Here is a 21238-nt window from a genome sequence, read left to right on the forward strand (position 1 = left end):
GCTCCTGGCACCTCCGTTATCAGCTGTTGATCTTTCCTTGTCTCCACACTTGCGCTTGTCTCCTAACTTACCTCCCTGCATGGTTCTGGGACCTCGACTCCATCCTCTATGTGTTACCAGTCATCTTCCTAATGCACCATGTTGATTGTTTTACTCCCTGCTCTAAACCCTTCAATAGCTCACCCTGCCTTCCAAACAAAGCCCAAGATGCTTTGCCTGAAGTGCATGTCCTATCCCAATCTTCCCACCGCACTCTACTGCCCGCAAATGTTTGTGCCCTCCCTTCTTCCTTTGTACTGGCCATTCCGTTGGCTTAAGGCACCTTCCCCCAAATCCTCTCTAAATTCTGCACCACCTTCAGCACCTTCTCAAAAGCCACTTCCTCCATGAAGTCTTCCTCCCTCAGATTTCAGCTCCCTTCCAGCCCTGGCGTAGCATTGAGTGTTTGCACTGGAGCTGGTTGTTTCTGTCTTACATCCCCTACTAGACGGAAGGTTTCGTAGGGACAAGGATTGTGTTTATCTTACACATTTTAGCATCTTTCACTTAGTCTAAAGCAATGTGTGTGCATTCTATCTGTGTCACCTAAACACAGTTGTTGGATGAACAGTGAGACTGGGGTTTGGGAGGCTATGTCCGCACATTTCAGGGCTCTGAGAAGTTTCTATGAGTAGGGCCTTTATTCTTTATGGTGAAAATACCAAATTGCTCTTCTATGCAGTCACTCATGGAAAATTTGGTCATTCTGTGTGACTAGGAAATCAATTCACTGTCAAGAATATTGGGAGCAAGTATGACATGCTATTATGTTGCTTGATAGTACAAATCTGTAAACTAAAATTAAAAGAGTCTTTTCATCAAGCAAGGAAAGAGCTAGGCACGGCACATTAAGAAGTAATGCAATTGATTTATTGTATTTTGTGAAATATGTTTCATTTGTGTTGATAGTTGGCTGAAGTTCAGTTTTAAAATATAAAGAGTTTTACCCATTTGTAGCTGCATATAGTAATTATCTAACATTCAGATGCATTAAAATGTCTGTAAATCTTCAGAGAATCAAGCAAAGCTCTGCTTTTAAGGGTTGATGATTAGTCAACTGCCCAGCCTTTGACCTTTGGTAATGACTTTGGGGTGCATAAATACACTGCCACCTTTGTGTACATATTTTAATGTCTTCAAGTGCTTCAGTGTTGCACTGGAAGTTCAAAGGACTGGCGTAGAGGTCAATGTGATTGACTTAACGTGTTTGCTTCATCTGCCCAGCGCATCTTCTAGAGGCGATTTTCTGCATCTGACCTAAAATGCAGCAGAGAGTTCCTGCTCCCCTGTTGATGGGGATACAGAGCTGGCTCTTTCCAATTTCTCACTAGGAAGGAATGGGATGTATTTGCACAGGTAGATGGCCACGTACGTGTGGAAAAAGTGGTGGAGGTTCTTCTGGAACCTCTCGCCAACAAATGCGTAGATCACAGGGTTGACACAGCAGTGCGTGTAGGCGATCATCTCTGTCACCAGCAGGGCCATGTCCAGCTGTTTGCTCTGATCACAGCTGGTCCCAAGGAAGGTTGTTTGAAAAGTGGAGAAAAAGAGAACCAGGTTGTAAGGTGCCCAGAAAACGAAAAAGACCACCATGATGACAAAAATGAGCCGGATGGCCTTGTACTTTTTCTTGTTAGGACATCTCAGCAGTGTTTTAATGATTCCTGAGTAGCAGACAGCCATAATGAGCAAAGGCAGAGCGAGACTCAAGATATTCATTCTCAGAACATGGGTACTCTTCCAGATATTTTCTGCTGCTTCTGGGTAGAAAGGAAGGCAGACATACTGACCAAATTCCTCTTGGAACCCATGGAAGATAAATTCAGGGAGGGCTGCTAGCCCTGCCAGGCCCCAGGTGAAGACACTGGTTATGATGCCAAAAGTGACGGTCCGGGTTCGAAGGGCAAACACAGCGTGGACGATGGCCAGATACCGGTCTAGCGTCAACAGGATGATGAAAAAGATCTCGCTGTACAAGCCCGTGTAACAAAGCCCAATGAGGAACTTACACATGTGATGGCCAAAAACCCACTCATCCCGCCAAACATAGTGAATCCAGAATGGCAGAGTGAAAAGAAAGAGCAAGTCAGAAATTGCCAAATTGAACAGGAAGATGTTGGTCATAATCCGGAGCCTCTTGTATTTTGTGAGGATCACCACCACCATCAGATTGCCCAGCAGACCAATCACGACCACCAGAGAATACAGTGGGGGCAGGAACTGGGCCGCCAGCATCTTGATGTTGATTTTTTCACATGGCAGTGACCCATCATAGTCATAAGGTGTGGTTCCTTCAGCCTCACCCACAGTCTCAGTCCCATCTAATGTGGTCGCCATTTTCCTTGTCTCTGTGAAAGAAGAAGAGAAAAACAACCCCGCAATTAGGCATGATCAACAAAAACTACGTGTGATAAACAACCTATATATTTAAAGGTTCTTCAGCATGTACTTCAAAAAGTATATCAGAGATGCTACAGGGGAGGTGTCAGGAATGAAAGAGCTGAAGTTTTGAAAGTCAACATGACCCATGATGGGAAAAGAAACAGAAATGGTGGGGATGGTGGTGAAGAATGGGGATATTGGCTTCTGAAAGCATTTGAAGGAGGAAACACAAAACAAAAAAACCCAGGCTGGATAATAATATAATAATTATTATTATTACTGTATCTTTTAAGGCATTTTCCATTTTATGTTTTACATTTTATATATGACTTTCAAAATCATCTTGCCTGTTTAAAAACCAAATGCTTGTAATAATAATAATGGTGATTGTTATTATTACAAATAACTACCCCTCTCCATGGCCCCATAACAATGTGCTGTTGGTCATAATTAATGGGAAATTGAACCTTAAGGAAATTTGGTAATTTACGCAAAATCCTCTGAAAGTAAGTGCAAAAGTTCAGGCTAGATCTTTGGTGTCTATGTCCAATTACCTCATCACTAGATTCAAATGCAGTGATTTTTAAGCTTAACTTTTGAAGACTTAGCTATTATAATTATTATTAACTATTGTAACAATTAGAACTGCAAGCAGCATTAAGCTAGGTTGTTTCCGTTTTCCTGCTCCTGAGAACGCTGAGACAAGATGGTCATGTGCCAACAGTAAACCCTTTAGAGTTTCTCCTTCAAAAAGGAGTTGAGCCGAAGGAGTAGGCCAATGGAATTTCTTATTAAATTTGATATTTTTAGACCAGGATCCTTAGGGCCAGTGCTTGCTTTTCTTAAGATCACAGACTTGCTGGAGGAGAAGAAAAACAGACAAGGAAGGAGCCCCATGAAGGGCAGTTAATCTCTGCACTGCTTCATTGGATGGAGTCCCCCTGACTTTCTCCTTTCTGTGAGCAGGGGACACGTGTGAGGATATGAATGTACAAGTCAATGGGCATTTCTCAAGGTAAGTCTTCGAAATGCAATAATTGAAGCCATGGCAAGGAATTGTTTTTGCTTCTTAATGGAATACGGAGCCCCCAAAAGTCAGCACCTGGGAGGGTTCTGTGCAAAGTGAGAGTAGAGATGGGAGATGCAGAAACGTCCCAAGCCATCCCTCTCACCAGCTTGGACAAGCCCTTAACTCCGAGCCTTCTTTACTCATCTCCAAAATAAGGGTCATGGTATCACTCAAGGTTGTGGTGAAGATGCAATGAGAGAGTGTATGTCAGGTCATATTTCAAACTCAAAAAAGCTGTAAAGCTGGTAGGAAAGAGAAGTGAAAGAAAGACGATGAGAAGCCACTTCACATGAAATTAGGAAAAAAGTAGGGTCTCTGGCTGGAACTTGTTGATCTGTTTTCATGGCTCTGTCCTGGCACACCACCCACTGACGAATTGAGGCTTTTGAGATGGAAAACGGAATTGAGAAACAACTGATTTGCATGATCTTATTAGCATTCTTACTCCTATTGGCATACTCCACAGAAGCTGAGAAAAAATGCCTATCATTTTGTCTGTTATGCATTTACAGTCACAGAGAGTGAGCCTCTAAACCTCAGTGTCTAAAGCCAGGAAGGAGCAGAGCTGCTTGCTCCGGACAACAAAGGTATCGTAGCCTCTACTTATCACTAATCATTCGTATTTTCTTTCCTTTTCTCCCAGACCGATCTAAAAACAAGTTAAACTTTTTAAAAAATTCACTAAAATTTTGTTCAACTTGAGGATCATGCCTTTAACTCCTGTGTCACTTCCATGAAACCAACATGATCAGTACGACAGAATTGTAGAATCTTTTGAGAGCTCTAGAGCACAAAGCACAGCAAACCATGCAGGTTCTCTAGGGTCAGAAGCCGAGTCCTTGATTACTAGGTACGTGAGGTCAGAGATATGAAAACAGATATGATTCTCATACACATACTGTCTACACAGTCCTAACCAAAATAAATATTTAGGTCTGAAATAGTCAAGAGATTTGAATTAGACTTTTAAAAATGGCTTTTTGTATTTTAGAAAAATGAGATGGTAATAGGAAATAAACAATAAAGGAAAGTAAAAACCATTCCAAATCTCACCTTGAAGTTTACCACTATTAACATTTCTCTATGCAGATATGCAGACATGGGTACAAGTTTTACCAAAAATGAGATTATACTACTTTAGCTAGTTCACTAAAATTACTCATAGTACAACTCAACTTTGCAGTGTAAATGAGGTTTCTTTAGTCTCTGAAACTATTTGGATCTCTGTAGCAGCTTCCCCCCTGCTGGGTAGCAGGAAAAAGGATTCACAAATTTTAGTCCATAGTGGTTCATCTGAATGATGACTTTAGGTTTTACTCATCCTCTTTATGTTGCCAGCTTATAACTTCAGTTTCTTTTCTTCTCTCACTGGTCGTCTCTAAGCTGGCAGTGGAAGTATGGGGGTGGGGCCAGCATGACCAGAGGCACAGGCAGAGTGGAGAGGGGTGCTCTGGTCTCCTATTGGTACTTGATTTATGTGGTTGGTGTCTGCTGAGGTGGGGCCAACTAGTCTGAAACCTGAGCCTTTTGCTGGCATGTGCTGCAATGGTTTGTAGCTAATGGCCTCATGATCCTTTCATTCTCAGTCTTCCCTGGGCATTGGACATCTCCCAGGTGATGGAGTGATGGAGTGTTCCCTCAGCTCTGGCTGCAATGGAGAACCCTCTGTTACTGCCACATCTCCACTAGAGTCCTGGCCCAGGCTGTGCATCTTCTCCTGAACTGGCAGGCACCTAGGCAGACATGCTCCTCCTTGACTCTATGTTCATGTCATGTACAAACCAAGGGATGCTCAAGAGTGTAAACTAGATCTTTTTTCTGCCTGATCACCAACTGAATTTCACCGGCCACTCCATGTGGGTCAGGAGGTGCTTTGAAGAGAGACATCTTCTTGGGGGTCCTCCCAGTTTATCAAACAGCCCCCTATACCCCCCCAGTTCTGGTCAAAGACTGAATGAGGAGATAGAAACCCACAGGTGTGACTGCTTCCTTCCATGACCATTCTCTCTTTTCTTGCGATTCCTGGAGTCAGAAGGAGAGGAGCCCTCTCCCCCAATTCCTGTCCGGCCAGGTCCAACTAACTATATGCAGGCTCCATTTTCACTGTGTAATGTGTAATGAATACCTCTCCATGTTAACAAGCACAGTTTTACATTCACCAAGTTTAAATTTTAATGAATGTTGCAAAGTTGAGTTGAGAATAAACATCTAGAATTGGAACCCTTCTTTAGAAAATATATTTAAGTTAGGAATGCTATTTTAATTATCAAAAAAACACTTAGGTGATGACACTCAATGCTGATGAGCTTGCAGCCAATCTGGAGGTCTTATTGCTGATACAATGTAACTTGATTCAATAAATTTGGAAATTATATATATAGGAAGAACCATCAAGATACACATGGCTTTGATTCAATAGTTCTACTCCTAGGAATTTACCCTAAGGGGAAAAAGTTGACCAAACCAAAACACAATGTGCACGAAGATGTTCATTACAGCATCATTTTCATAATAGAAAGAAACAAAGAAATGTGGGAATAGTCTAAATGTTTGATACATGAAAGGTATTTTGAATAAATTGTAGTCCATTTATACAAGAAATGATTATGTAGTCGTTGAAACTAGTTTTGGAGACGAGATAGAATCACAGGCAAATGTTTATGAAAAATGAAGAGAACGTAAAGTGTATAAATGAAGATTGCAACCACATGAAACTATATGTACATATAAAAGGCAATAAGCACATAATTAAGATAACTGTGGCAGGAAAGAGGATTATAATTTTTAAAGTTGTCAAATTAAAATTTTTTTAATATTCCTTTATCAATTAAATTGTAGTTGAAAGCAAGTGCTTTTAAGCAGGGACTGCTGGAAGATTTGGCGAATACATTTTCTTAAGGTAATTGGTTTGGAAACCTAGGTAAATCACAAGTTGAAGGGTTTACTCATGAGAACTTGAAACCACAAACTGAGATCTAAGAAACTTGAGGTGGAGGCCACACTAGGGAAAGCATTTGAATTTTGTTTTGAAGTTTAGAAACGTTGGTAGCTTGAGTCTCTTCTTTGATCTTGGGTGGGGCTAACGTCCAACTACTAGACCGGGGAAGGGAGATTTTTCTTACAGTCTTGGGACCTGCCCAGGCGGGGGCTCAGCCAGCCTCCACGGGAACACTGAGAAGGCCCTTCAGATGACCATGGCATGCACTTCCATGCAGACATGGGGACAGCAGCTCCCAGGATGCCTCCAAATTATCCAGTGTGTGATACGACCACACCCACATTTTCTCTTCTCCTTGCTACTCTACGAATCGTAGTGTTCTTGGCAAATTCTGAGGTTGGAGGATAAATACAAGGCCCCTGCTCTTCTCTTGCTGGGCCCCAGACCTTCAGCCTGTGTGGCTGGGCACTGTGCTTAGACGTCCCTGAGGGAACACGAGAAGGGCACTTCCAGGAGTTTCCAATAATTCAAACCTCCCTGTCTTTGAAGAAATGGAGACTATTTCCCTGCACCCTCAAATGCCTCCCCAAATGTAAGCCAGAGCCCCTCCTAATGAGCGTCAACTCAGAGAGGCTTCTTAAACTCCAAAGACACCCCAAAGAAAACCAGTGCACTGTGACTCCAACTCCTTGGTCCTGAGCGGTAGTCCACACAGTGCCTCTGAAGGGAAGAAATATGCATTTTCACCATGAATCAAATAATGCATGATATGGTCAAAAACTTTCTTTGTATGATGTATTTTGTTTCTTTATCGTCTTCAACCATCTGGGAAGGGACAACATACGGAAAAGAAAATAGTCTCTGAGGTCAGAAAGTTTACATTCTTTACTCGTAATCACTGTGAGATGAGTCAACAATAATTTGGTCTTCCTTGGGCCATCCTCAAAACTTTGCAAGGTAGGTGTTTACATCCTCATTTTATAGATGAGTAAACAGGGGCTTGGCAAGGCTCAGTCACTTGCCTGAGGCTATTCTGCTAGTTCACAGCAGGGCTGGGACTCGATCCTGTGTCCTTGGGCTCCAAAGCCCACACTCTTATTGCCTGACGGTTCCATTTAGTAAGAGCCTCCACATCCCAAGGTTACATAAATGTTTATATATATTTTAAATCTTTGTGGCTCAATTTTTATACATATAAATCTATGTTTAATTTAGTTTGATAGATGGCATGAAGTGCATTTCCATTTTACTTCTCTTTTGAAATGGTTGGCCAGTTTAAAAACACCATATGGTAAACCGCCACCCTCTCCTCCTTGGGCTTGAGACATCGCCTCGTCATATATTCTTTAGTATTCCTGATTCTGTTTGTGTACTTTACATTCCACGCCATTGATCTCCTGTTTCTGTGCCAGAAACACTCGTTTAACTTTTATAGATTTGTTAGATTGTTTATATAGATTATCTGATTATGCCACTCCCTTTCATTATTTATTTTCACATATGTCTTACCTGTTAGAGCCATTTGTCCTATTAGACAGACTTTAGGATCACTTGGTCAATTACTTACAGAAACATAATTTAGAGTGGGATTATATTACATTTGTAAATAAACTTAGGAAGAATTGATAACTTTATAATATCAAGTTTTTATATCTGGGAACTTGATATGTTTACTTACTCTACTTTCTGGAGTTCTTTTAGTTACTAGTCTTGCACATTTCTTATTGCTTTTACCTACCTTTGTATTTTTTATCTACCTATATATATCTGAGGTTACTGTGAATGAGATATTTTTCCCTAATAAATTTTCTGACCAGTTATTGGTATTCAGGAAAGAAAATTATTTTATATTTTTTAAGCTGGTCATCTTACTATTTTTTTTTTTTTTTTTTAAGATTGGCCCTGAGCTAACATCTGTTGCCAATCTTTTTTCTTTTCTTCTTCTTCTCCCCACAGCCCCTCAGTACATAGTTATATATTTTAGTTGTGGGTCCTTCTAGTTGTGGCATGTGGGATGCCACCTCAGCATGGCTTGATGAGTGGTACCATATCCGCGCCCAGGATCTGAACCGCGAAACCCTTGGCTGCCTAAGAGGAACGCAGAAACTTAACCACTCAGCCATGAGGCCGACCCCATCTTACTGTTTTGTAAAAATAAATTCCTTTAGGACTTCTAGGTAGATAACTGTTTTGTGTGTGTGTGAGGAAGATTGGCCCTGAGCTAACATCTGCTGCCAATCTTCCTCTTTTTGCTTGAGGAAAATTGTTGCTCAGCTAACATCTGTGTCAATCTTCCTCTATTTTGTATGTGCAATGCTGCCGCAGCATGGCTTGATGAGCAGTGCCTGATGAGTCTGTCCCTGGGACCCTAACCTGCAAAGCCTCGGCTGCCTCAGCAGAGCGTGGGAAATTAACCACTACACCACAGGGCCGCCTCCTAGATAATCCTATTATCTGTGAAACAGTGATAAGATTAGAACTTCCTTTCTTGTATTCCTCATTTGTTTTTCCTGCCCTACTGCTTTGGCTGGAACTGCCACAGTGATGTTAAACAGCAGTGGTATCTGTACTTTTGTCTGGTTCCTGATTTTAATGGGACGCCCCCCTGACTTTTCAAAGGCCCCAAAGCACAGACTAATTAATAGGCCCTTCATTGTTCTTTAAGACAGTCCTAATTTTAATAAAAGCTCTTAAGAATTTGAATCTTCAAGAATGAATGGCAATTCAAAAATTAAATCATTGGGTATAAGCCTGAAAAAATAAAAAGAGGAAGTTTTCTGAATACTTTTTATCTTTAAGGGATAATAAAATTAATATTTTTTGAGTAGATGCTTGTTTGATGTTCCCCTCTAGAAACTTACTTCATATGATTTATCACAGTGGCAGTGTGAAGTAGATATTTTTATTATTCTGATTCTACGGCTAAAAAAACTGAGCTCAGAGCAATTCCATAACTTATGATTACACAGATGGCAAATGGCTAAGTTAGAACTTGAATCCAGGTGTTCTGGACTCAAAGAAACCTAGACATTCTCTGGAGCCTCACCTGCCTGTCAGCATCAGCCCACTGGATGCGGACCTGTGGTCTGATGGCAAACACCTTTCTCAATTTCAGCACCATTTCCTCACTGTGGACATCTACTCTACGTAGAAGTCATGACACCCAGTAATAACAGTGCCATAGCATGTGATCCATCTATGGCAGCCAAAGCCAGAGATAGTCTGAGTTAACCATTTGCAATATTTCTCAAACTAGTCTGAATGTTTTTAGAAGTAAATGTCAATAAGCTCTTGTCAGACAGGAGAAAAAAGATACTATTAATTTAAAATCCATTTTATTCTAAAACTTTGCTAAAGTGGAAAACCACTATGCCTAATAATGAACAGTGCTGATCCTTGACAATAACGAGAATTTGGTTAAGATCAGGCATGAGTGACAGAAGACCACATGCTAAATGGCATCCCAGATTAGTAAGATCACTAATCTGGGGTGTGTGTGTGCATGTGTGTGTGTGTGTTTAATTAAGTGCTTAGTCTTTTTGAGGGGATCAGCCCCTCAGGTGAACTTGATAAATCATCCAACGAGTATAGAGAAGAGAGCAGATATGAAGTCACTGCTCACCACTCCAAATCTACCTGCCCATCTGGCAGAGCCCCGTCTGAAGGTGACTCCCAGTGGTGATCATTCCTACAGCACTGGTGTTAAGATCATGTCCCATGCCCAAGGCCCTTGGTACTTTTGGCTTCATTGGTATCTGGTGCCAGGGAATCTGTAGCCATAAGACTTTTCTTTCTTATGTATCCCTGGTCCTCCTCAGTGTAGGATAATAATTTAATTCCTAGGTCTGAAGAAATGACTGTGCGACCTAGAGCAAATAGCTTAGCATCTCTGCCTCAGAATCCTGACGTGTAACGTGCTGATGAGAAGAGTTACTGCCTCATGGGGTTCTTCAGTCATTCATTCAACAATCACTTATTAGCACCTATGACAGGCAGGCACTGCTCCAGGGACACAGGCATGTCAGCGAACAGAATAGACCAACATTCCTGACTTCATGGAGGTTCATGGAGTTGGGGCCACAGATAACAAATAGCTAAAAACTACAGTGTCTCAATGGCCATGAGTGCTACAGAGAAAGATAAGATAGGAGATGGGGAAAGGGAGTAGGGTGGGGTTGGACAGGTGCAATTTTAAATTGGAGGGGGGTCAACAAAAAGCCCTCTGAGGTGACATTTGAGAAAAGACTTGAGAGAAGTGAGGGAATGAGTCAGACAGGTATCTGAGGGATGAGAGTTCCAGGCAAAGAAACAGCAAGTGCAAATATCCTAAGATGGGAGAGTTGCTAGACGTGTACTTAGAAGAGAAAGAAGGCCAGTGTGGCCAGAAGATGAGTGAGGGGCGAGTATCAGGAGAAGGTGTCAGAGAGGTATGGGGTAGAGGTGGGCAGGGGTCCAGTGTAGCCATGCAGCCACTGAAGAATTTTGGCTTTTCTCTGAATGGGATGGGAACCATTGGAGAGTTTTCATTAAAGGCGTGACATGATCCAACTTATATTTTATAAGGATTGTTTTGGCTGCCATGTGGAGCATAGACTGCGGAAGGAAACTTAGAAAAAACAGACCAGTAAAGAAGCTCATGTGATAATCCAGGCAAGATATGATACTGGATTGGACATGGTGGTAGGAGTAAAAAGGGTGAGAAGTGGATGGAATCTGTATAAATGCAGAAGCAGCACTATAGGATTTGTTGAGAGACAGGATGTAGGTGAGAAATAGTCAAGGGTAACCCTAAGAATTTTGACCTGAGCAACTGGAAGGATGGAGTTGCCATTAACTGAGTTGAAGAAGGCTGAGGGAAAATAAGCCTGGTTTGGGGCATGTCAAGTCTGAGACGCCTCTATGCCATCCAAGTGGAGAGGACCAGTAGGTGGTTGGATATAAAGCTCCAGGGGAGAACTCTTGGCTGAAGATATAAAGTTGACATTTGTCATCACATAGATGATATTTAAAGCCATGACATTGATAAGAGCACCAGAAAAGGAAGTGTAGATAGTAAGGACTGTGTCCTCAGGTATGCCAAATTTTTTAGATCCTGTCCAAGATAGTACAAGACGACCTTGGAGGAGGAAGTATCTTTTCTGCCTAAAGAGATGTTTTTATGTTTCCACAAATAACCAGTGGGCTACAGAGCCCACTACCCATGGTTATAGAAAAACCTATCAAATGATTAGTAGCCAAAATTTGTTTTAACAAGGCGTTTCAGCCTTCATTAAATTCTTTAGTTATAGTAAATGAGGAGTTTGAATTTCTACAAATGGATTTGGATCACAACCAAATTAAATAACCTGATGGGAAACCAGGATTATATTAATCCATTTATTTACTGACATGTCCAATGGAGCGACATGAGAGGTCGAATTACCTTTCACGAAGAGGACAAGTAGGTAGTAAATGGGTGGATAGAGAGGTAGAATTCCAGGCAAATTAAAGACAATCAGGAATAAAGGAGAGTTCTACTAGGCACTTAATTTTGACCACCTTAGGATCCTGTGAAATGATCATTTCCCGTAATCTATATACAACACATCTATTAATTTAATCTAAGTTTATATGCAGCAGGGGTTTCTTTTAAAACCCCATCACACACTGACTCTATGGTTAACTAGAGTTACAGATTAGCATGTGATGGGGTTTTAAAGTGGTCTGAGACTATAACCAAAGCACTGTGCTAGGTCCCAGGCAAGACATTTAATGTGAACATTGCCCAAGTGAAATGCAGTTGAGAGGAAACCTCATCCAACAAAGATACTTTGAAGGAACCCGAGGTACCCACCCTGGAGAAGAGATGTGTGGGTAGGAGAGACAGCAAGATATTTGCTGTGTAGATGAGAATCAGAATCATGTTTGACTCCCAGGGTCATCCCCCAGAACCAGCAGGAGGTAGTTCAAAGAGGGAAATTCAACCACAACATAAGAAAGAGCTTGAGCAGGATTATCCAAAATTATGGGTGCCTCGTGAGGCCCTGAGCAAGGTGTGATGAGGAATTCAAGCTGAGGCTGCCTGGCTGCCCGTCGGGGACATTGCGGGAGGGGATTTCCACAGTGAGAGGAAGGTTGACTACAGCAGTCGTTCTCAGTCTGGCTGCACTTGGGACTCACTGGAGAGCTTTTGAAATCCCAACGCCAGGCCATTCCCCTGAACAATTAAATTAGAATCTCTCGAGGTGGGACCCAGTCCTTAGTGACTCTTAAAGCTCCCCCAGTGACTCCCATGTGCAGCCTAGGTTGACATCTCCTGGACTAGATGACATGAAGTCCCTCCTAAATTTTATGAATCTGTTTTCTATCTCCAAGTTACATACCTTCCAACTTCCTTAAGCTTAGTTGAGAAGAAAAGGGGAAATTTAGGGGTAGAATGAAGAATATCCTCAGTTGCAAGTGGCAGGCAGTCCCCATGTTAGTGCAGGACAGGTGCCCAGAACGCTACCGGCAAGTGATAGCTGCTTCATAAATACTTCTTAGATGGATGGAAGGATGGAGCAGAATAATTTGTACTCTGCTTTTCACCGTTAGACTATACACTTGAAACATTATGTTCTATCTCAGGTACCACAGTTTAAGAGGGTTAGTGTCAACCTGGAGTACAGGACAGGCTAGGATGATAAAGCTCCAGAAACATCAGCCACAGTTGGAAGAACTTTGAATGTTTTGTATGAAAAATGAAAAGTCTTCAGATTTATTTTAGTTCCTTTTTTTTTTGGCCACTATTTGTACATCCTTGGTTATCTAATCTTTTTTTATTCAAGGATTGGATTAGGCAATGTTTTAGTCCCTTTGAGACAGAAAATTCTATGATACGCTAACTTTTTCTGTAAAAGAGGGAGTAACCCTCCAGAGAGCAGAAATTTGATGACATTGGGGGAAAGAGCTTGCTGAGAACGCCCAAACTGTGCAGGAACAGAATGGGCTGCCTGGTGAGCCAGAGAGCTCCCTCCCTGGAAACGCACAGGAACCTCCCGAAGCTGAAATCATGAATAAATACAATCTTTTTCCCAGCTGCCGACATATCCCAGCATCGCTATGTTAGGGCGGCGCACGACCTCCACAGCTGCTAATCATTATGATTAGTTACTAGAGCAAAAGTTGCACCCCATTCTGGGAGTGTGGGTGATGCATTTTAAGTGGCTTGGTTTCATCCACCTGTCAAGTGATTTTGGATATTTTTACGACTTCCTTGTCCAAAGATTAGACTTACTCTTTGTATTTCAATAGAGGTGTTTCAAATGTAGCTGATTTTTAGTATCTGTATGCAGGCTGATATGTTATTTACTCGAAAGAGATGATCGTGAAGTATACGTTTTCATAGGGAAGGTACGCCCACGCAGTTAAAATAACACGGTTGGGGGGTGCTCAATGTGACCAGAGGGCTCAGCTTCCTGGCCCCTGCTACTTCCACCTCCACCTGTGCCATAGAAAGAGAAACACTGCTTCTTTTTCAGGTACCATGTTTGTTATAATTGATATCACACTTGTATATCATTTTGTATTATGATATTTTAAATTTTATATCCTGCACCTGCTTCCATATAGTTAAAAATTATTTGAAAATGTAATTTGTAATGACTCCAATATATTGTATAGGTATTCATGGTTATTTAATCATTGTCTTATCATTGTACGATTAAGTTGTTCCCAATTTGCACTTTTATTAAATAATGCTGCAACAAACATCTTTGTCTGCAATTTTTTTATTTCCTTAAAGTAGATTTCCCAAAGCATAATTTCCACCTGTAATCATATTTCTTGAAGCATTTTGCCAAGTCGCTTCCAGAAAGTGTGTCACAATCTATTTACTCTTGGCACTAGTACGTGACAGTGCCAGTCTCAGCAAGCATCCATCAACACAGAGAAGATTTAAAAAAAAAATTAGTTGGTCAATTATATGGGCAAAAGGGAGTCATTGTTGTAACTAATATTTATTTAATTACTGAGGGGTTTTTTTTAACTTTAATTATTAGTCATTTGTATTTCCTTTCCTGCGAATTATCTGTTTGTGCCCTTTACACATTTTCTTCTGCTGGGTATATCTGCTTTTTTCTTATTGAGTCATTCTTCCCCCAGAAGAAGTAACAGCCCGCACCATTCAGTGTAATCATGCCACCTTCTGAAAAGAGCTGCAGATACCCTCCAACTCCTACGGCTTCCATGTGCCAAAGACCCCATATTCCCATCGCCCTCCCTCAAAACACTTGTCAAAGAACAGTTAACTTCCATCCTCAACCAATCCAGGGTTTCCAGAAGATTAGGAAGGCTTTTTATCCCTACCCTCTAATGCAGGTCCAGGGAAAGCAAGCAGTCAACCTTGTGGAGCCAGACAAAAATACACCAAAGCGATCCATCGACTGATTCACCTAATAGCTTGCCGTAGACTGGAATTTCAATGAAAACTTGAAATATATACGTATATATACAAAAGTAATATACAAATATATCTACACACATATGTAAATTATATTTTCGCTGGCTGTTTCTTACAAGTCAATGTGAATAAACACAAAACTACTAAGCGTAACTTTTTTGCCGTGGTCCTATCCTCAATAGTTGAGAATTTATGAAAACATAGGGAAGGTCGTGGGCACAGTTGGTCATGTTGGCTGAAGAGGTGTCAATGGCCAAGTTTGGATGAGTGGAAGAGGCAAGCACATCATCGTATGGATGGGAGAAAGAAAGGGAAAATGGAGGAAAGCAAGAAGAAAAAGGACATATTTTACAATGTGCTCCCCCTCTTTGGCCTCGTTCTACCTAGTAAATTGTGCAGGACCTTCCTCTCCTCTGCCTCCTCGACCCAAGGTATTGCTGCCACCTGCCCAGACCCCTCGCTTCGTCTCCCTTTTCCTAGAAACATAACAGTCTACCTGGAAGTCACTTCTAAATAAACAACTTTTGTTGCATTTAGTAAGTTCTTGCCCTGATGAGAACAAAAAGAAAACAAGAGGTACCTGCTAATTTAGCAAAGTCCTTTATGCGTCCAGTGATAGCTTAGGTCTTGCCACTCATGGACCGGAGATACCATCTGATCAGAGACATTAGTAAGGTAGGAAACTACACAGCTTCCTGTTTTAAACAGGCTAGCTTCTCAGGTTTTGCAAGTTTTCAGAAAGATAGCAAGTTTGGTGCAGTTCTTCTTTTCTGTGACTGAGAGAACACACTAAACACTCAGTTGAGAAATCCTTGAGAACACTGCTGATGTTCAGCAGCTATTTCAGGGGTTCTGCATTCTCCTGGCAGGGTTTATTTTTTTTGGAAGGAGGGGATAATTCTTGAAGAAGCATTGCTTTGACCCATGGGGAAGCAGAATGAAAAATGAAATTGAAATTTCCCCGTGAAGGAAGAATGAGAACTAGGGGATAACCTGATTATTCTATAGAGCTCTTCGTAGACTTTGATGAGGCAAATTGTAGCATAGGTTTGGACAACCCAAGAAGACTTGAGTTGAATTTCAGTTGTGGCACCCACTGCTGTGTGACCTTGGGGTGATCATTTAATCTTGCTGGACCTCAGCTTTCTCATCTGTAAACCGGAAATACTAATAACTACATCATAGGGTTGCCGTGGAACCAACTACGATAACAAATATGTAAAAAGGCTCTGTTGAATATACAGGGCTAAGAAAACATAAGTTGTGGGTAGAGTATCATTGTGACATAAGCTTCACAGAGCAGAGCCACGTTCCTGCTCTATGGATTGATGTGTCCAGGAGACCTAGCATGGTTCTGGGAACAGATCAGGTGCTCACTCAATGTGTGGGAAGAGCTCTGACTATGTATGGTGTGATCTTTGATAAACTGGCTAAGTGGACAAGTCAATGAAATTCAACAAGTATTTATCAGACATCTGCGATCGATGCAGGACTGTACTATATGCTTCAAATGATAAAGAAAAGATAGGAAGAAAGGATAAAGACTGCTGGGAGGGCTCATGGGCATCATGGGGGCTCCAGTTTGAGGGAGCTTGACAGCCAGCATTCAGTCTCAGTTGAATCGGCAGAACGCCTGTCAGAAGAGTTAGAGGAACTGGAAGCCTCTGGTCTGAAAAAGAGAAGACAACAAGTCCTTGGCTGTTTTACATTATTGTTGAGTTGGCCTTTCCCAGGGGTTCCTTGAGGCAACCCAGGGTAAAGAGGTTACAGCGAGGCAGACCTCTACCCCAGTGAACAAGAGCAGCCTCCGCAGGGTCTCCCTGAGAGGGAGGGGGGCCATCCTGAGAGCCCACTGCTGGAGCTGGTGAAGCACAGCCCATGTGGCCTTCTACATGCTGCATATCCACCCCTGTGAGGACAGCTCCCCGGGGCTGAGGACCAGGCCTTCCCTGCTTGCCGCCACCTCCCCGTGCCTGCACACCATTGGCATATGGTACATACATATTGAACAAATGAAGGAATAATGGACCACTGCCATTTTTGTAATACAATTTTTATTTAAGAATAAGGAAAACTTACTTCACAGGTGAGAGGTTGGATTAGAGAATTCCAGAGGCCTCACCCAACTCCAGGATTTCCAGTTGCATTTCTTGGGCCATATATCCCCACAAAATCTTTCTGCCACTCAGGTCACCTGGGGTACTCACTGGTTCCCAGACATGCCTTGGGTAGCTCCACCATCTCATGTTTGCTCATTTACCTCCTTCAGTTTTCTCTTTTATCTGCTGGTCTGAGTCTTATCTGCAGTCAAGGTCCAGCCTTCCCTATGAGGATATCCCTTTCTCCTTAGAAAGACTGGACTCCAATCCCTGTCAGTTAGCAATGTGCTTTGGCTTCCTCATCTGTAAATGGAGATTATAGCACCCACCCTGATGTGAGGATTAGGTAGGGTACCATAGGAGAAGTGCTTCGCACAATGCTGGCTTGTAGGAAGTACTCAACCAGCACAAACCATGATTAGCTATGTCTTAATGTAGCAGGCCCTTGGTGCTCACCTCCTCCTCTAACTCCTGCAGCATCTATGGCCTACTTAGTTTTCTGGTGCTCACTATCATCTGGGGAGAAATAAGTGCTACCCTCTACCCACTTTACTGCCTAGTTCTGAGCAAGTTAAGAAATTGAGAGGCCAAAAAAGAGCCTGTTAACTAAACCATAGAACTGGACAACTTATCTACTGATGCAAAGGCAACACCAAGACCCACAGGCAGCTCTCTTTCAAGAGGAAAAAGGGCGGGGCTGAGCCAAGTCTTCCCAGCTATTCTTTCCAAATTTACTAATTCAAAAGTCACTCCACCTCTGGCAAAGGGGAGGTGGAAGCCTGGTGTACACACAGTGGGTTTCCCTTGTGACAAGGACGGTGAGTAGCAGGGCTGAGGGCTGTGTATGGGAGTGAGCCCTCTATCTAGGAAATGATCCTCGTCAACTGCCTCTTAGTCCTTACCACTCATTGTGGACTTGGAATTCTCCTGAAATGTTTTAAACAACCAAGGAACTTCATTACCTCGTGAAACAAGCTAAGCGCTAGAAATGGCTGTGGAGGAAAGCTAAAATGAAGTGATCTAAAAGGGTGATGGTTCTGGGGAGGAAAATGGAAGTATGGGATGAATTAATGGGAGAGTGTTGAATCCAGCAGTGACTCAGATCTTCATGAGAGTGACTCTACTGTGTGCTCCACATGAAAGCCAGGGGTCATGGGAATGCTTCAGTTGGGTGCTCTGGTCAGGGCAACGCTTTCTCATCCATTGAGAGATTAAGCTTTAGATAAAGTTAAGATGAGGGTTAAGTTATGTGAGGATAAATACAATCATATACAATTCTTGGTAGAAGTATGACTCAGGAGCCTGTGCGGACTCTGGAAGGGCACGTAGTGACTCTGAGAGATCTTGGTCAGATACTTCACACACATCAAGGATTCCTCCTGGGCTTTTTTTGGTATCAGGAGCCTTAGGTCTTTCCGGTTGTAGCTTCTCACTAACTATCTCTTGGTTAAACTAACTAATTCGTCCTACTGTATTTGATGTCTCTTATAACCCAAACATTAACATTATTGTTGGCACGAAATCTGAAACGTCCTCCACTCAAAGATGGTTGTGTTATCTAATCTAGTCTTTCTAGTAGAGGGTGTTGTGTGGAGCCCCACAGGTTTCTACATAAAGGTGATTCTGTCACACACTGTTTGGAAAGTACTCACGGAGATTCACAGTACATTAAATTCTCTGAGAAATCCCGCAGTGCAGAACCAGTTTTAACTTGGTTAACCTAACATTCCAAAGCTATTTTTAATGTAGAAAATTTTTTCTTTTTTCAAATAATACCTATTAACATCTGTCAAGACAAGGATTCCTTAGAAGAACTCTGGGTGATGCTGGTCTGATGACCGGTCAGCACACTGACACAGCATGGTACAGTTGCAAACTGCTGTCTGTCATTTTGACAGGGGTCTCAATCGCAGCCCCACAAGGTGGGCAGGGATGCTCTCGTACACCATGTTGTAGATGAGGAAACCGAAACCGAGCAAGGGACTTGGCAAAAAGCCCAAGGAGGGCGGAGCTGGGCTCTATCCCAAAGTGCAGACTGTCCACTGAGTACTCTTTTTCCCTGCACTATACCACTGTCTGAAGGACAAGAGCCTACTGTCCGTCAGCTGAAGCTGAGGATGGCCTTGTGACCAAAGATAAAGACAGAACCCAGGGTGGTTTCCCCGAGGTCCAGAGTGGCTTGTTCTGCCTGGCTCTTCACAAGATGGGCAAGAGGTTTTTGATGCTTTCTTCAGGCTACTCAAGGCACTTAGCTCACAGGTATCCTAAGGTACATGGGAAAACTTGACCCCAAATACTAATACTCTCCCATCTTCCAGATTCTCAATGTCACGTTAACTAAATCAGAAACATTTCGGCGGTGAAACAACCAAAACAACAATAAACCAAAGAGAAGACAGTTTAGGAGTATAGGAGCCTCTGAAGGAAAAACAAACAACCTTCAGAAGCTATGAAAGGGTCACGAATTTCTTGCAGGACAGCACAGGTCAACCACGGCCTTGAGCATGTGAAAGGAAGTGATTGCCAGAGCATTAGGGAGAAGTACACGACTCGCTTTAGTTACACCCATCTTCTGTCACCTGCTCCTGGGTGCAGGGTCTTGGGCCGACCTGGGGTAGAACGGCTGGGCTCGAGCCATGTGCCTCCTTTCATTAACATTTTCCCAGTGGAGTTCATGGAAGGCTTATGTAGCCAGCAGAGCCTGCCTCTGGCACATGGGTGGTCAAGTGCATTTCTGAGTTCCCTCCATTGACAGCACACTGCCCTTCTGTGAAGCTCAAAACTCCACAGAAGCAAGCCTTTACAAGAAGGACTTTCCCCCTCATAGGCTAATCTACAAGAAAGACTGGAGTGAGCGTGTGGAAGCGATGTTATTTGGGGAGGCAGTGGACCTCTCAAGAGTTGAAGAAAATAGAAAAGCAGAGTCTAGCTTTGCATTGGCCTGCAACTCAAATCCAGAATTAAACCAAGGATGGAGCAAGCCACCTGTGTGGTGGCTGTGAGCATGCACTTCTTGGTGACCTTGTGAGGTAAATGCTTTTTTTTTTTTTTGTCATCTTTCAGAAGAGGAACTGAGGAGAGTCCGTTAAGCAACAGCCCAAGATCACCCAACCAGAAAATGGTAGAGCTCATCCTGGAATGGCTTCTATCTGATTCTAGTTCCTGCCCTAACTGGGTCTGCAGTCTCCCTTGAGGTCTATGGATGTGGCTGGAGGGGTTGCAGATGGCCGGGTGGCATGAGGCATTGGGTAGGAGGAGTGTTTCAGTTGGCGCTGGACCGCCCTCCTACTCCAGTGGCCCATGCCCAAGGTTCAGCAGCTTATTTTTATGTCAGAACACCTTTGCTTTAATTCTACATTTCTTTTTAAAAAAACCAGAAGAAAATGCACACATTATGTTTCCCTGTAAGAAGGAATGAGTTCTCCTTCTAGGAGGGTGTAACGGACATGGGTGGCGCACGGCTCGATCCTCTTGAGTCCCTCCAACCATTTCTGTGCACTCTGTCCCCAGTTTCCACATCCCTTTGCTTGGCCCCCTACACCTGTGACAGTAAAGGGCTGTCCTCAGGCTACGGGAGCCATTTTACCCTCCTGTGCAGACAGCCAGAAGGAACCCCTCCTTCCTCCTCGAGCTGAGGCAGGACAAACTCTGAGGCTTTTGCTCCAGAGCCCCGCTTTGAGATCAGGCAGAGGCTTCCCTCGGGGACGCTCCTGCTGGCTTCCTCCCTCCCTGTCCTGCTTCCTCACTCCCTCGCTGGCTTTTTCTGAGGGCACTCATTTACTAAATCACTCACACATGAATTCTTGCCTCAGGGTCTGGGAACCTGATTGAAGATAGGGAGTTTACTATGGATGGCAGTTGCGGGGTTTTTCCAACAACTTATTAAGATATAATTTTTGGACAATAAATTGTATCAACTTATGTCTATAATCTGGTACATTTCAGCAGTGGTATACACCTGGGAAACAATTCCCATAGTTAAGATATGAAACACTTCCATCACCTCCAAGAGATTCCTTGTGTCCCTTTGCAGTCCATCCCTCCCTGCCCCCAATTCCAGGCAATCACAGCTTTCCAGTTCTTAACATCAGTTTCTTTGCAGCCCACTGCTTGAACATTAAACTGATGCTATATATTTCAGGTTTTTCTATGGCACCACTTCAAGGTCCCAATTTATGTGTTAGTTAAGAAAATGCTAGCTACTAACAAACTCCAAAATGGATAATGGGCTTAAACATGTAAGAGAGTTTTTCTTTTTACTTCTTTTTTTTTTTTTTGATGAGGAAGATTGG

At 42.7% G+C, this 21238-nt stretch overlaps 1 protein-coding gene across 1 annotated transcript; it reads right to left on the bottom strand.

Annotated features, from left to right (window-relative positions):
• Positions 1-887: 887 nt before the first annotated feature.
• Positions 888-15651, bottom strand: CCR3 (C-C motif chemokine receptor 3). Its single transcript, XM_005600755.4, has 2 exons — positions 15428-15651; positions 888-2387 (listed from the first exon to the last, which is right to left on the bottom strand). The coding sequence occupies exon 2, from the start codon at positions 2374-2376 to the stop codon at positions 1297-1299; it is 1080 nt and encodes a 359-aa protein (XP_005600812.1). The 5' UTR covers positions 2377-2387; positions 15428-15651; the 3' UTR covers positions 888-1296.
• Positions 15652-21238: the final 5587 nt, after the last annotated feature.

This window comes from Equus caballus, chromosome 16 (genome assembly GCF_041296265.1).
Source record: "Equus caballus isolate H_3958 breed thoroughbred chromosome 16, TB-T2T, whole genome shotgun sequence".
Lineage (NCBI taxonomy): Eukaryota > Metazoa > Chordata > Mammalia > Perissodactyla > Equidae > Equus > Equus caballus.